Consider the following 14248-nt stretch of genomic DNA (forward strand, 5'->3'; position numbering starts at 1 on the left):
GGTAATTGGATTCCCACTTAGAGATGAAGAAATAGTTTAAAAGTCTTTCCATGGTAATAAGAGGCTGAGCCAACTGATACTAAATCAGCAAGTTTAGCATTCATTAACTCACTGATTGATTCATACGCATTTTGATGTCTTCTATGGTAAGATGTAAAGCACTCCTTGAGCTGCTTACTACTTTTTCCTACAGCCAGAATTTATTCTGTATATACAATCAAATGAACTTACTACTCTCAAAAGATTATCCCTGTATAACATTGGACCTGAGAGGAAAGATTAAATTAAAATTGATCATACATATAAATAAGCAAAGACAAAGAGAACTCAAGAAAAAATACCAGCTTTATTATCTATACCAGAAAAAAAACCAAACTACATAGCATATTTAAAAAATGTTCTCGGCACAGAAATGACAAAAGAACTTCCCTTAAGAGTTCAAGTGCCGGGGGCTGGGGGTTTAGCTCAGCGGCATAAGCGCCTGCCTTGCAAGCAGGCGATCCCCGGTACCGATAAAAAGGAAAAAGACAAAAAAAAAAAAAAAAAAAAAAGAGTTCAAGTGCCAAACATCACTTTTCAAATGTATAACCTATTTACCTTTTTTTTAAAACAAGATCTTGCTATGCAGTTCGGGCTAGCCTTGAATTCACTATGTAACACAGACTAGCCTCAAACTCATGACTCACAAAGATCCTTTTGCCTCAGCCTCACAAGTGCTGGAATTATAGGCATGCGCCACCACACCCAGCTATTTACATTTTTAAAACACTAAATATGAAAGAATCTTACCTGAAAAGCAGCAGAACCAAACAGGAAACCACACTGTAGCCCTGGGAAGAGCTGGAATGATTTACTGTCTCCATCACAAATTATTTATTAATATATACATAGCAACATCTACTGTTTTTACAATAAACTAACCAAAAAAATGTCCAACACAAGGCAGGCATGGTAATACCTGTAATACCACAACTCTGGAAGGCAGAAGGATCACAAGATAAAACCAAGAATAAAAAGAAATGGGCAGGAGTTTGCAGGGATCTAGTTCAGTACAAAGGCCCCAAGTTCAGTACTCAGCACCACACACACAAGCAACTCCACTGAGGGACACCTAAAAAGTACTTGAAGACTAACCTTAATGCCAGAGAAATACAAATACTAAATAAAGGTCCCAATACTCCAATCCATCTTGCATTTTCCCAGCATGGTCAGAAAATTTTAGAACCTTTGCTGAACAATTTTATGTTTTTTACAATACTTTGTTAAGAGTGGACATTTATGCTCCTTGAATCTTTCATTAGAATTTAACCTTTCAATTATTTATTTTAGTTACTCAAAAGTTCTATGAAACCAGGTGTGGTGGCCTGTAATCCCAGCACTTGGGAGGACTGAGGCAGGAGGATCACCGCAAGTATGAGGCCAGCCTGGGCAACATAGTAAGTTCGAAGTCAGCCTGGACTTCATGGTGAGACCCTGTCTCAAAACAAACAAAACAAAACAAAGTTCTGTGAAGCTGAGCAGAGTGGTGCATATCTACACTCCTAGAATTTGGGAGGCTGAGGCAAGTGGATCACCAATTTGAGACTAGCCTGAGTTATCCAACAGCAAATTCAAGGCCAGCCTGACTACACGGTGAAACTCTATCTCAACACAAAACAAACCAACAACAACAAAAAAACAGTCTGGCAAAGTACTCCACCTTTACAGAGATTATTCACACCCAGCCCCATTCTCGTACACCTATATAGACCAGACTTACTCTTTCCATAGCATCCTGGTTGTAGGACAAGTAATATAAGCACATAGATACACCAGTTGCAGCCATAGAAGGACGAGGAATTTCCAGTAATTTCTGTACTCCTCCATGTGCAACAAATTCTGTGGCAAATTTGTTATGGAGCAGGAGAGATGCTAGGTGCTAAACAAAAAAGATCACAGATCATTTTAAAAAACGAATCCAAAAATCTCAACACATATACCAGAAAAAACAAACTACACAGTATATTAGAAAAATGTCCCCAGCACAGAAATAAAGTGCTAAATCTATCTTCTATATGCTAAGCATGGCAATGTAGGCCTGTAATCCCAGCACGTTGGGAGGCTGAGGCAGGAATACTCCAGGTTCAAGCTCAACCTGGACAACATGGCAATTTAGCAAGACCATCTTAAAAGAAAACAAAAAGGTAAAGAGTGGGGATGTCATTCAACAGAAAGGCTACCTCCAGTTCTATGGAGAAAAAGAAAAAAACTCCTCTACAAAAACAACCACTCTCTACTATTTAAAGAAAATTTAAAAACTGACATTCCATTTTTATTTTCCCTCCTAACACCAAAAGTTATAAATTTTGCTAACTTTCTCATTTTTTTATTATAATTAGCTGTGTTCCAGCTTTGGCTCAGTCACTGACCCAATTAATTGAACTTTGACTTCTTTCAAATTTATTCTCAATATAACTCCAAAAAACAATAATGAGCAGTGTGGTGTGGCTGGTATAGTGGTGAGCACAGCTGTCTTCCACTCTTGAGCAAAGTAACAAAACTATTAAGTTTTTATAACTAATAACATGCATTTAAAATAGATCTGAAATTTCTATTTAATCTTTTAGGCTCTGTTTCCTCTTCAATTCTCACTAGCCTCTCTGGGAACCCTGATCTCATGCACAATTCTTAAGGATAAGAAGTACAGTGAAAGCTCTGGGATTTTGGTTATTCTTAAGTATATACAAAAGGACCTTAAGGTGAGCCAGAGCTCCGCCGCCTATTTCCCACCATAAGGTGTCTTCCAGGGACAGACAAAACAACACAAATTTGCAACCTCAGATAGTCCTCCTCTAATGACCTGTTTAAATAATTTTTTTGAATTATGATCTTTTTTGTTGTTTTGTACAGTTCTGCATATCTTGTTTATAAAGCCTGAATGTTGTCTTTTGTACAGCACTTTCTTACATAGTACCGTAATTTTTGCTGGTTATACCATACAGTACTGTAGTTTTATGTTGTTATACATTATAGAACTGAATTAAGAGATATGCAAATAAAAGTAAAGCTATCAAGTTGAAGTTTCATTTGACCATTTCTTGGTTCTGAATATTGTAATGTACACTCTATGTACAATTTCTCATTTAACAACCAATTCATCTAACAACCTAGTTACAGGAAAGGAACTCAGTAAACAAGGAGTGTCTGTACATGATTTAATACTTGTGCAGACTTGGTCAAGTACAGTAGCAAAAACAGGTCCTCTTAGAAGCACCCAGACTTTAACTAATCCTTGTATTTAATTTGAATCTCTCTCCCTAATTACCCTACTGTTATACACACATCTATCATACTTCCATATAATCCTTCCCTGAGCAGCAGCTAATTATGTGTGTAACTTCTAACACTTCTGGCCACAGGAATGGTTTCCATACAATGTGCCCTTACCATACAATAGAAATTCTACTTCCATATTAGGAAGGTGGGGAAACAAGCAAACAAGCAGGAAGAACCTTAAATTTTACATGGCTGATCATCACTGATGACCCAGCTTACCTCACTCCCACAGACAGTCTGTTTTCTGACACTATCTTATGTAAGGTCCACTTTCTCTTCTATTTAATATTTTAATCAATTTGTTTCTACTACCTTCACCATCAGTCCCTTCTTTTATCACTGAGTCGTCTTTTCAAACAAAATGAGACATCTCTTTATAGTATTGTCTATTAAAAGGATTTCTTTTGACATATTTTCCTTGTTCATCCAAACTCCATTTTCTTTATACCTTATTGACTTTGAACAGAAATAGCTGAATAATGACCCCCACTTTAACTCACCACACAAAAAACTCTGCAGAAATAGTAATTTCCCTAATCCCAGCTCAGGAACAGATGCCTCTCCAAGCAATACCATTGGCCCCCTGGAAACAACTCTGACCTCCAGCTTCATGCTACTGTTCAAAGTGTTAACTGAATTCACATACTTTACACACACAGTATATCCCACAAGTTACCCCAATTATGTTTGACCTCCTCCAAACTTAAAAGTTTCTGGAACCTGAAAGGCAAAGCTCTGCATTTAAATACAGTATGAAACTATACTATTCAATGCCGTAATCCCTGGCCAAATGTGGCTAATTTAACTAAAACTAAGTAAGTCACTAGCTCCATTTCAAGTGTTCAAGGTTACACAGAGCTAGTCAGTAACCACTATAATGAACAGCACAGAAAGAAAACCTTTCTGTCAATAAAATGCTCATTGACCAGTTTAATTTAGGAGAGTGCCTATTAGAAATACTAAGAATGAGCAACAGTCTTCAGTGACCTAATATTTTTAAGCATTACCTTGAGTGCCTCAAATGTAAGCAGGACATCATTAGTCTGCTTCAAGTCAATATAGAACATCATCAACTCCCGTGATCCAAGCTGCATGAATATGGGAAGTAACTGAAATGAAAATCAAAAATAAGTCTTCATTTTTGGCTTTAAAATGTCATACACTTCCTACTTCTACCCTTCCTTTATGAATAGTTAACATGAATAGACTTATCAAACTGACCTTAAGTAACCTACATCAGACTTACTTGTAAGGAACAAAGACTTTTCTGCAGTTGATTTAAGAATATGTTAACTACCATGTTTTAACTCAGAAAGTACTACCACGAAATAACAGAGAAACAAGTAAAATAGTTCCACAGTACCCTTCCCAATACACTTACCTCCTGATATTCTCCTAGAGGGGTCAAGTACTGGAGAATGAGTCTCTGCTCAATAGCAGGAGTCATGGGATAAAGGGTATAATTGGTGCCAATCACCCAGGGGGACATTTCTGACCAGCTGCTATTAGATAGTTCAACAAACATTCTATCTGGATCAGTAGATGAGAAACCCAACTTTTGTTTAGCTTTCCTAAAGCTCTCTCTGTCACCCTGTTTTGCTGACTTGTGTTTCTTTAATCCTCCTTCCTCAGGTTTGGTTGCTGAGTTTACTCTACTACTGGTCTTGTGGCTGGAATCAAGATGAAACGAGATTTCCATGTCTCCAGAAGCTTCTTCCTGTTCTCCATCCACTACATCTACTGCCATGTCACCATAGTCCATATCCACAGCTTCCTCATCCAAAGGCAAAAGGGGTTCAGAAGAAAGCTTCCGTGGGCTAGGACGCTTGCTTTCTTGCCGCAAAGCCACTTCCTGAAGCTGTAGTTCCCTCAGTCTTCGAAGCACTATTGCCACCTATCAACAAATATTGGAGTAAAATGGGTTGTCTCTTCTGAATCTTAAATGATTCTTTAACAATTCTTATTTTCATTTAAGAATACTAATATAGCTGGGCATGGTGGATAATGCCTGTAATCCCAGCACTCAGGAGGTTGAGGCAGGAGGATCTTTGCGAGTTCGAGACCAGCCTGGGCTATAAAGTGAGCTCAAGGCCAGCCTGAACTGCATTGAGAAACCCTATCTTAAAAAGACAAAAAAAAAGATTACTAATATAGTTAGTTCAATGGCTGATAATAGTAAAGATTTGACTGTATTAACTTGATTTCTACAACTTGCCAAAGTAAGTTGTATCTGAAATCTAATTCCCCATCAAATTTTCCAGAAAACTCAAACCAAAAGATTTACATGTAAAATATCTTTCATTACTGACTTGTTTGGGTGACAGTGGGTTGGGTCATCACATCTAAAGAAGCAGAAAGTAGATCTAGCAACAGACTTTTTAAAGTGCCTTTGGAAAATCAAACTTTGCTCTGAAGTGAAGGAAAAAAAAAATCATTGTACATAATCATAGTCTATTTTTCAAGTTCACCTTTTTTTATTAGATTTTCATTGGTGCATTTTAGACATACATAATGAGGACACTCGTCACACAGAACTTATTTATACCTGTACATGATATAAATGATTTTTAAAAAACTTTTTAAGCACTTACTTTTCTCGGCCAACTCTAAAAAGCGGTATCATGTTTAGTTTTTAAGAAGGGGTGAGGCACCATGGTCCACCCTATAATTACAGCTATTTAGAAGGCTGAAGTAAGGAGACAACTATTTCCTATTCTACACAATTTAGCAAGACCATATTTCAAATAAAAGAAGTAGGTATGTACCTCAGTTGTAGAGTCCTTGCCTACCACACAAAAGACTCTCTCAATTCAATCCTCATTATGGCTAAAAGTAAAGGGGGCTGAAGGGCTTAGGGATGGCTGGAATTCATTCTGAATTACAAAAAAACAAATAGAAGAGTCAGGCGTAATGGCACACACCAGTAATCCCAGCACTGAAGAGGATGAGGCATGAGGATCACTGGGACTTTAAGGCCATCCTGGGCTACAGAGTAAGTTCAAGGCCAACCTGGACTAGCAAGATGCTGCTTCAAAAAAAGAAAAATTAAGAGGTAAGGTATTAAGGACCTAAATTCAATCTCTAGTACTGAAGGCGGGGGGGGGGGGGTTTAGAAAGATAGATGGATAAAAACAATAGGCGTGGGGGGGGGACTAGAAAGAGGGATGGACAAAAACAGTAAATGGGTATATAATGAGTACAATATAATGTTAATAACACATCGAGGTAGTATATATACAGCTGTTCACCGTAAGAATCATTCAACTGTACTTTACGTTTGAAAATTTTAATAATACAAAGGTTAGAAGGAAAGGAGATGAGACACAGAGAACAGTACTTTATTTGGTATACAATACGATAATTGACAGATGAAAAACAACTTTTTAAAAAAGCTTTCCATTTCTGTCCCTCCAAAAACAACTTTTTTCAATATTAAAACAAGTAAAATCAAAACTTATATGTAAACCAGGTATGGAGGCATCCATAGTAATCCCAGTTACTTGGAAGGCTGGGACAACAGAATTTCAAATTCCAGGCAAACCTAGACAACTTGGCAAAACCTTGTCTCAAAAAAAAAAACTTAAAAATGACCAGGGATATAGTGCAATATAAACTGGATTCAATCTCAGAACTGCAAAAAAAACAAAAAAATACCTCGTTACTCTTTCAACCATACTCTACTATTCTAACACAAGGTTATAAGTATGCCAGGCATGGTGCTCCACACCTGTGATCTCAGCACTCAAAAGGCTAAAGTAGGAGGATCCTGAGTTTGAGGTCATGTGATCTCAGCACTCAAGAGGCTGAAAGTAGGAGGATCATGAATTTGAAGTCAGCCTGGATTACAGGGCAAGACCGTATCTTAAAAAAGCAAAAAACAAAGGTTAAAACAGGTTATAAGTAAGATTTAACTATTCAGAGGCAGGCAGTAAAAAAGAACTTGTGAACAGTTTACTGGATACAAGGATTTACTCTAAGTCCTTACCAGCTGTGAATTTTCATCCCTGTAGTTGGCAGCAATGTCTTGATTTTCCATAGCACCTCCCAACAGTCCAGTAGAATATGTCCTCAGTGGCTGATCAGCCTCTCGGGCCCATTTGAAAAGATTCTCAACAATTCCTTCCTATAGTAAAGGAAATGAAATAACACAATTCAGAAAAAGCCTACTTTCAAAACTAAAAGCAAAGAATTCAGTCTCATGACCAAAAAATTATTATCTGAATCCTGTTCCTAAGAACAAAAATTTGCAGCCAGGCACTGTGTTGCACACCTGTATTCCCAGTTAGTTGGGAACCAGAGGCAGAACTTCCAGACAGACAAATCTGGGCAACACAGCAAGACCTTGTCTCAAATGCAAAAAAGGATTAAAAATGCAAGTGGTACACATTTGTAATCCCAGCTACTCAGGAGGCTAAGGCAGTAAGTTCAAAATTTTGAGGCCAGCCTACATAGCAAAACATGAAAATAAAAACCTGAGGGGAAAAAAGGATGGTGGGATTACAGGAAAGGGACTGAGGATATAGCTCACTGATGGAGTACTTATCTAGTACATGTGAGGGCTTCCATAGAATCCCTCTGGGAAGTAGGGGGGATGGAAAGGGTAATGTTCTGGCACTGTTGAGTACTGAACCCATAGCCTTTACACTGAGGTACATTCCTAACACTATTTTTTGAGACAGGGTCTTACTAAGTCACTAAATTGCCTAGGCTATGGTCAAACTTTCAATCTTCGCACCTTACCCTAGGATTACACTACCATGTCTAGTTACGAGTAAATTTTTAATAGTTTTAAAAACAAAGCAAGGGCTGGGCATACAGTTCAGTGGAGGAGTAAGACCCTTGCTCAATCCCAGCACCAAAAAATAAACCAACCATCTATGAGGCCTACCCCATTCATAACAGCAAACTCTTAAAGCTAAGACGTTTATGTTACTTTCAAAAATTGAACAACTAATTTTTGAAAGCCGAAGTACACATGCACAGCTACACATTGTGTTCTTCAAAGCACTTAACCTGAAATTTTCAGTTTACCTGTGTCTGTCTATCCCCAAACACATGATGAATAAAATATAAGCTCACATCTTGCTAACAAAACATTCCCAGCATCTAGTATCTGAGAACAGCACAAAAACCTATCCTCATACTAATAGCTAAATGAATTACTAAATACACAAAGATAAAGTGGGCTTTCTCAAAAAACAGAAAGTTCTTCATCACTCGGAAAGACCACTTATCATCACATGAGATCATAAATCTATTCATAGATCTATTCATGCGCTTGGTGGCGCAAGCCTGTAATTCCAGCACTTGGGAGACTGACGCAGGAGCATCTGTGCAAGTTCAAGACTAGCCTGGGCTACAAAGTGAGCTCAATGCTATCCTGAACTGCATAGTGAGATCCTGCCTCAAAAAATAAAATAAAATAAAAATTCTAAAAACATTATGGTAAGATTTGTAACAAAACCAGGGATATAGCTCAGCAGTACAAGTGCCTGCCTACCAAGCACAGGTTGTGAGTTCAATCCCTCATACTACAAAAAAAAAAAAAAAAAGATTAGTAACAAATTGCATGTATCACATATTCATTCAAATAGCTATTTTTTATTTTTCATTTTGTTCATCTGGGTTTCTTAAGTTTCTGTAACATATTACTACATGAAGAAAAAACTATGACAACTGTTTTAGTAACAAAGAAAAATTAAAAAGATCACCTTCAATGAAATAATAAACTTTGGCATGGTGGCACAGACCTGTAATCCAAGCACTCTGCAAGGCTGAAGCCAAAGGATAGCCAGTTCAAGCCTAGACTACACAATTTATCAACTGAGACCTTGTCTCAAAATAAAAAACTAAAACTTAAAAAGGACTAGGGATACAGCTTAGGCTCAATGGCCAGTATCATAAATAAACATATACATACACACAATGAAGCTGGGCATGCTAGTGCACACCTATAACACCGGCACTCAGGAGGCTGAAGAGGAAGGATTGCCATGCGTTTGAGGTCAGCCTGGGCTATACAGTAAGTTCACACCAGCCTGAATTACTTTAGTGAGACCCTGCCTCAAAAAACAAAAACCAAAAAACCTAACATACGATCAGTTTTCTTTTTTAGCAAGTACCTTTTCTTGAAAAACAACAGCAGTTTCCAGCCCTGGCATGATGTCCAGTAGCAGTCTGCAAGCTGCAGTGTTCAAAGGTGGCTCCCGGCTTGTCATCACATATGCATTCACCAGCTACAAAGAAAAAAAATGAATACTTTTCCCTGAAACTAAACCCAGTCAAAATCAGAAAGTCTAATAAATCCTTAATACAGTTCCACCACTTTTTCTTTTGTACTAAATTTTTATTGGTACATTTTTGCAGTACACGATGATTACATTCCTGGGGGGAGTTGGTAAATGTACATGACGTATCTTAGTTCTTTTTTTAATCTCCTTCCCATTCCCTTCCTTTCCCTCTCTCATCACTTTCTTAAAAGATATGAACCAAACTGCCAATTAAAACTTCAGTATAAAATTATCCTTGATAGTAATGAAAACCTTGGATTTATTAATAAAGCATGTGTGCATGTGTATAATTCAACTTTTCTTTTGGCACATCTTACACTTTTACTGAACCTCTTCTTTTTTGGGCAAGGTGAACAGTAAGACAGAATCTCACTATGTAGTACAAGCTTGCCTCAAAATTAAAGTGATCTTCCTATTTCAGTTTCCCAAATACTGGGATTACAGGCGTGCACCATCATGCCTGGCCTGAACCTCTACTATTAAGTGATACTTACACTATTAATGTTCTGTGTTACATGTATACTGATAAATACTTATTGAAACAGTCCCATCATCACAAGGCTTACAATCCAATAAAAGTGACAGGAAAACAGACAATATCATCAGTACAGAACGCTACAGAAGTCCCTTACACTGCAGAGGACTCACAGAAAAATTTAGAGAAAAGATTCCAAGCTAGGACAATTAGGGATAGCTAAGGAGTAGGAGAGCTAAATGGCAAGAAGTGAAGCTAGACAGAACAAATATCAGATACAGATTAAGTATTTAATACTAACATCAGGAATTTAAAATTTATCCTGAGAGCAATGAGGAAAGGCCATTAGTGCATGATAAGCAAAACTATGATCAGGTTTTGTATTTTAGAATAACTTCTGAGCTATAAAATGAAGACTGGATCAGAAAAGGACAAGAAGAAGCCAGTTATAAAGTTACTGCAGAAACCAACTCATAGGTGGCAACAACTAACCTAAGGTCTGCCAACAAAGAAGATAGGAGTTTAAGGGGAAGAGAACATAAGACCTACAAATCCGTTAAGACAGCTAAGAAGAGTAAAGAATACTTTCTGTGAGACAAGACATCATTACTGAGCAAGAGAATAAGAAAAACAGAGTGGAGCAAACAGACATGTGGAATTCAAAGTACCAGTAGAGATATCCAGGTAGGAATATCTGGCAGATAAAGTGACCTGAAACTGAGAGGAGACATTAGTAACACAGAAATAAATACAATACAGATGACAATGATAATAATACCTAAGACTCAGCCACGCTTTTTGCCAAGAGCTTTTCATGCTTAATTTCACTCAAATATTACAAAAATCTTTCAAAGTAAGTACTATCACATTTGCATGTTATGTATTCAGAAAGTATGGTTAAAAAAATAAAGCATTTGGGGATCTAAGGAAGGAAGATTATAAGTTCTAAAACAGATTCCAAAGCCCATACTCTCAAGCGTCATATCATTTCACCTCCAAACAAATATAACAGCCACAATTTCCTCAGTTATTACTATGTTCAGGACCTATGAATACTCATTTACTCTTTGCAATAATCCTGAGTTACATAAAACATCTTTCTATCCTTCTACATGCCCAATTCACACACCACTTTTAGTGCAGAATACTACCATGTACATCATTCTTATTTTTCCATTCAGGAACCCAAAATAACACCTATAGCCCCAAACTCAAAATCACCTTGCCCATGGCATCCCTGTAATCCTACCACTGAAGCAGCTGAGACAGGAGGATCACTGCAAGTTCAAACCCAGTCTAATCTACACATGGTAAATTTAAGGGCAACCTAGACCACAAGGTAAGAACCTACCTTAACAAAATAAAACTCTCATCTTGTCCAAAAATGAATATACACAGATGCCCTGAGAGCTTTCACCAATATATGACTGAAGAACAAAGAACATCAACAGAAAATAATTTGTCCATAATCAGACATTCTGACAAAAAAGAAGTCTCTTATTTCAAATGAACCAGTGCCAAATTTTAAAAATCTACCCACTCAACTTTCCACTTTTCTAAGGGCTTCAGTAAAAGCAAATTATCTAAATAAATAAATAAAGGTACAACATTTGCTGATGATAATCTCTGAAGAAATGTAAAAAGCAAACCTACTGCATTCATGAAATCATCATTCTTGAAGAGTATTCTCAGCAAGTGGCCCAGCATACACTCTGGATCAGCTCGACCTAACAAAAGAAGAGAGGAGGAACAAACAAACGAATGAGTAAATTGTCCCAGTCAAGCAACTTAGATTTCTGGAGTGGCATCTGGGTTGCTATAAATACTAATAAAAATGCCAGCAAAAATAAAAACAAAGACAAGATTCATGATTAGGTTTTATAACAAACATTATTTAAAATTAAAAGTGACTATAAAAACTAAGCCAGTAGCAGTAACCCACACCTATAATCCCAAATTGCTCAGGAGACTAAGACATAAGCATCGCAAATTCAAGGCCAGGTTGAGTAACTTAGTCCAACTCTGTCGCAAATTTTTTAAAAAATGTTTAAAGTAAGGACTATACACACGTAATAACTATACTACGGGATGCTGACAGAGGAGAATCAAGCTCAGCCTGGGTGCCGTGACCCATGTGGCCCTTATGGTTCCTTGGGTCAAGGATTGTGACAGGATGAGAAAGAGATAAAAGCTGGGGTCAGCTGGAGCCCTTACTCTCTGGATGGGAGGAAAGGAGCTGATTCCCTCACTGTAGGGGCATTTATCTATACATTTAGCAACACAATGTTATGTGGCACCCCTTCGCCTAGCAACTCATGGCTTGGATTGTCTAGGGGCTCGGTGTGTTCTAGGGTTAAGGCACTTCTTTTTGTGGCTTGCTCCAGGCACTCTTTGTTCTTGGGATGGCCATGCCCCAGTCCTGCACATGTGATCAATTTTCAGCTTCAAAGGCTCTCTACACCTGGCAACTTAGTGACTTAAGGACTCAAACTAAAATAAAAAGTTTAAAGCGGGGAGGGGTAGGACAATAGCTCAATGCCAATGCACTAGGTTCATTCAGTCCTCCATACCACATATACATATACATAAAATTTTAAAAGGGCAAAGGATATTGCCCCTGGGTTAAATACCCAATGTTATCAAGAGGCAGGAGGAGGATTGGATATGCTAGGGATGTACCTCACAGCTCTCTGGGTTCAATACACAGTATCACAAAATAAGTAAATAAAATCCAAGCAATCCTAGCACTCTGGGAAGCTGAGACAGGAAGATCCCTAGTTCAAGTCTAGCCTGGGTTACCTAGTAAAACTGTCTCAAAATAAAAAATAAAAAGTGCTGGAAGTCAGTCATGGTGGAACATGCCTGTAATCTCAGCACTTCAGATTATCATAAATTCAAAGCCAACGTGAGTTACATAGTGAATTCAAGGCCAAGTTCAATTACATAGTGAGTTCCTATGTCAAAAAAAAAAAAAAAATACATACATACATACATACAACACCTAAATGGCTCAGTGGTAGAATAGACCTTGGTTCAATTTCCAGTACCACCAAAAAAAAAAATCAAATCAAAATGCTTTCTGAAAGAGTGCTCTCTAGCCTATTTCTCAACATACTACCTATGCAGCAATGTTGAATTAAATAATAATAATATCCAGGCCAGCATCACCAATAGTACACGAGGTCTACAAAAGAGTCACAAAGGAGTCTAACAGAAAGCAATCCCCTAACTTCACAGTCACATAAAGGCAGAAAGCATGCTTCCTTTGACAGGTGATCTGGAGAAGACAGTTTCCAAGTTAATCTTGCTTCAACTACAGTGACAACAGCAACAGATATATCCTCAAACCTACAAGGATACCCTGTAAGCTCAAAATTGGGTTAAGGTAGCTGAATCCTACTAAGTAATCACCAACCCTAAAGAGACAGTAATCTTGGCCAGCCTAGCTCCAAGGGAAAGAAATAAGGTAAAGTATCTAAGTGCCTGAAAATAAAAGAATTAACTAGTGCTTGGAAGAATTACTGGTTTATTTTAAAAACAGATACCATCTGTTTTATTTCATTTCATAGAGTATTGGCAAAGTTAGCCATGTAATACAGTATGGTCAAAAATATGTGAGCTGCACTAATGTGAAGTTTTTGCAAATTTCTAACTAGTATCTCAAAGTAATTCCCAAAAAGTCACAAAAATGGCATTTTAAAAAGACCTTACTGGGCTGGGGATTTAGCTCAGTGGCATAAGCTCCTGCCTTGCAAGCACACGACCATGAGTTCAATCCCTGATGTAGATTAAAAAAAGACCTTACCTTTCAATATCTAAAAAACTGAAACTGAAACCCCACTTTTATTAGAAGAAATTGCACCCAATGACAAATACTACTTAGCATTAAGAAACGGTAAGAAAAAAACTAAGTTTCTACTACAGGAAAAAAGGCATATCATTCTCTGTCCCCCTCTTCTTCCTCACTACCCCTTCATCCTTTCAAGGCAATGATACTAAGCAATGATCATTTCTTGTAGTTCTTTTCATGATTCCATGATTCTTCCCTTTCTAAAGATGTGAATTAAAGTGAATATTCTAGAGGTATAATGGCACATGCCTGTAATGCCAGCACTGGAATGCCAGCAATGGAAGGCTGAGGCAGAAGGATCACTGCAGGTCCAAGGCC

The 14248-nt window shown here is 37.6% G+C and overlaps 1 protein-coding gene across 2 annotated transcripts in view; it reads right to left on the reverse strand.

Moving 5' to 3' along the window:
* The window catches only part of Dcaf1 (DDB1 and CUL4 associated factor 1), a 73377-nt gene that overhangs the window by 41841 nt on the left and 17288 nt on the right, over positions 1–14248 (reverse strand). For both annotated transcript variants that reach the window (XM_063248939.1, XM_063248940.1), the window contains exons 4-9: positions 11734–11807; positions 9438–9551; positions 7301–7438; positions 4697–5209; positions 4323–4424; positions 1760–1918 (exon numbers count right to left, since the gene is read on the reverse strand). In XM_063248939.1, coding sequence (XP_063105009.1) covers positions 1760–1918; positions 4323–4424; positions 4697–5209; positions 7301–7438; positions 9438–9551; positions 11734–11807 — 1100 coding nt within the window. The remainder of the gene's footprint in view (positions 1–1759; positions 1919–4322; positions 4425–4696; positions 5210–7300; positions 7439–9437; positions 9552–11733; positions 11808–14248) is intronic.

This window comes from Cavia porcellus, unplaced genomic scaffold (assembly GCF_034190915.1).
Source record: "Cavia porcellus strain 051 isolate PalLab524CR breed Dunkin Hartley unplaced genomic scaffold, mCavPor4.1 scaffold_5, whole genome shotgun sequence".
Taxonomy (NCBI): Eukaryota; Metazoa; Chordata; class Mammalia; order Rodentia; family Caviidae; genus Cavia; species Cavia porcellus.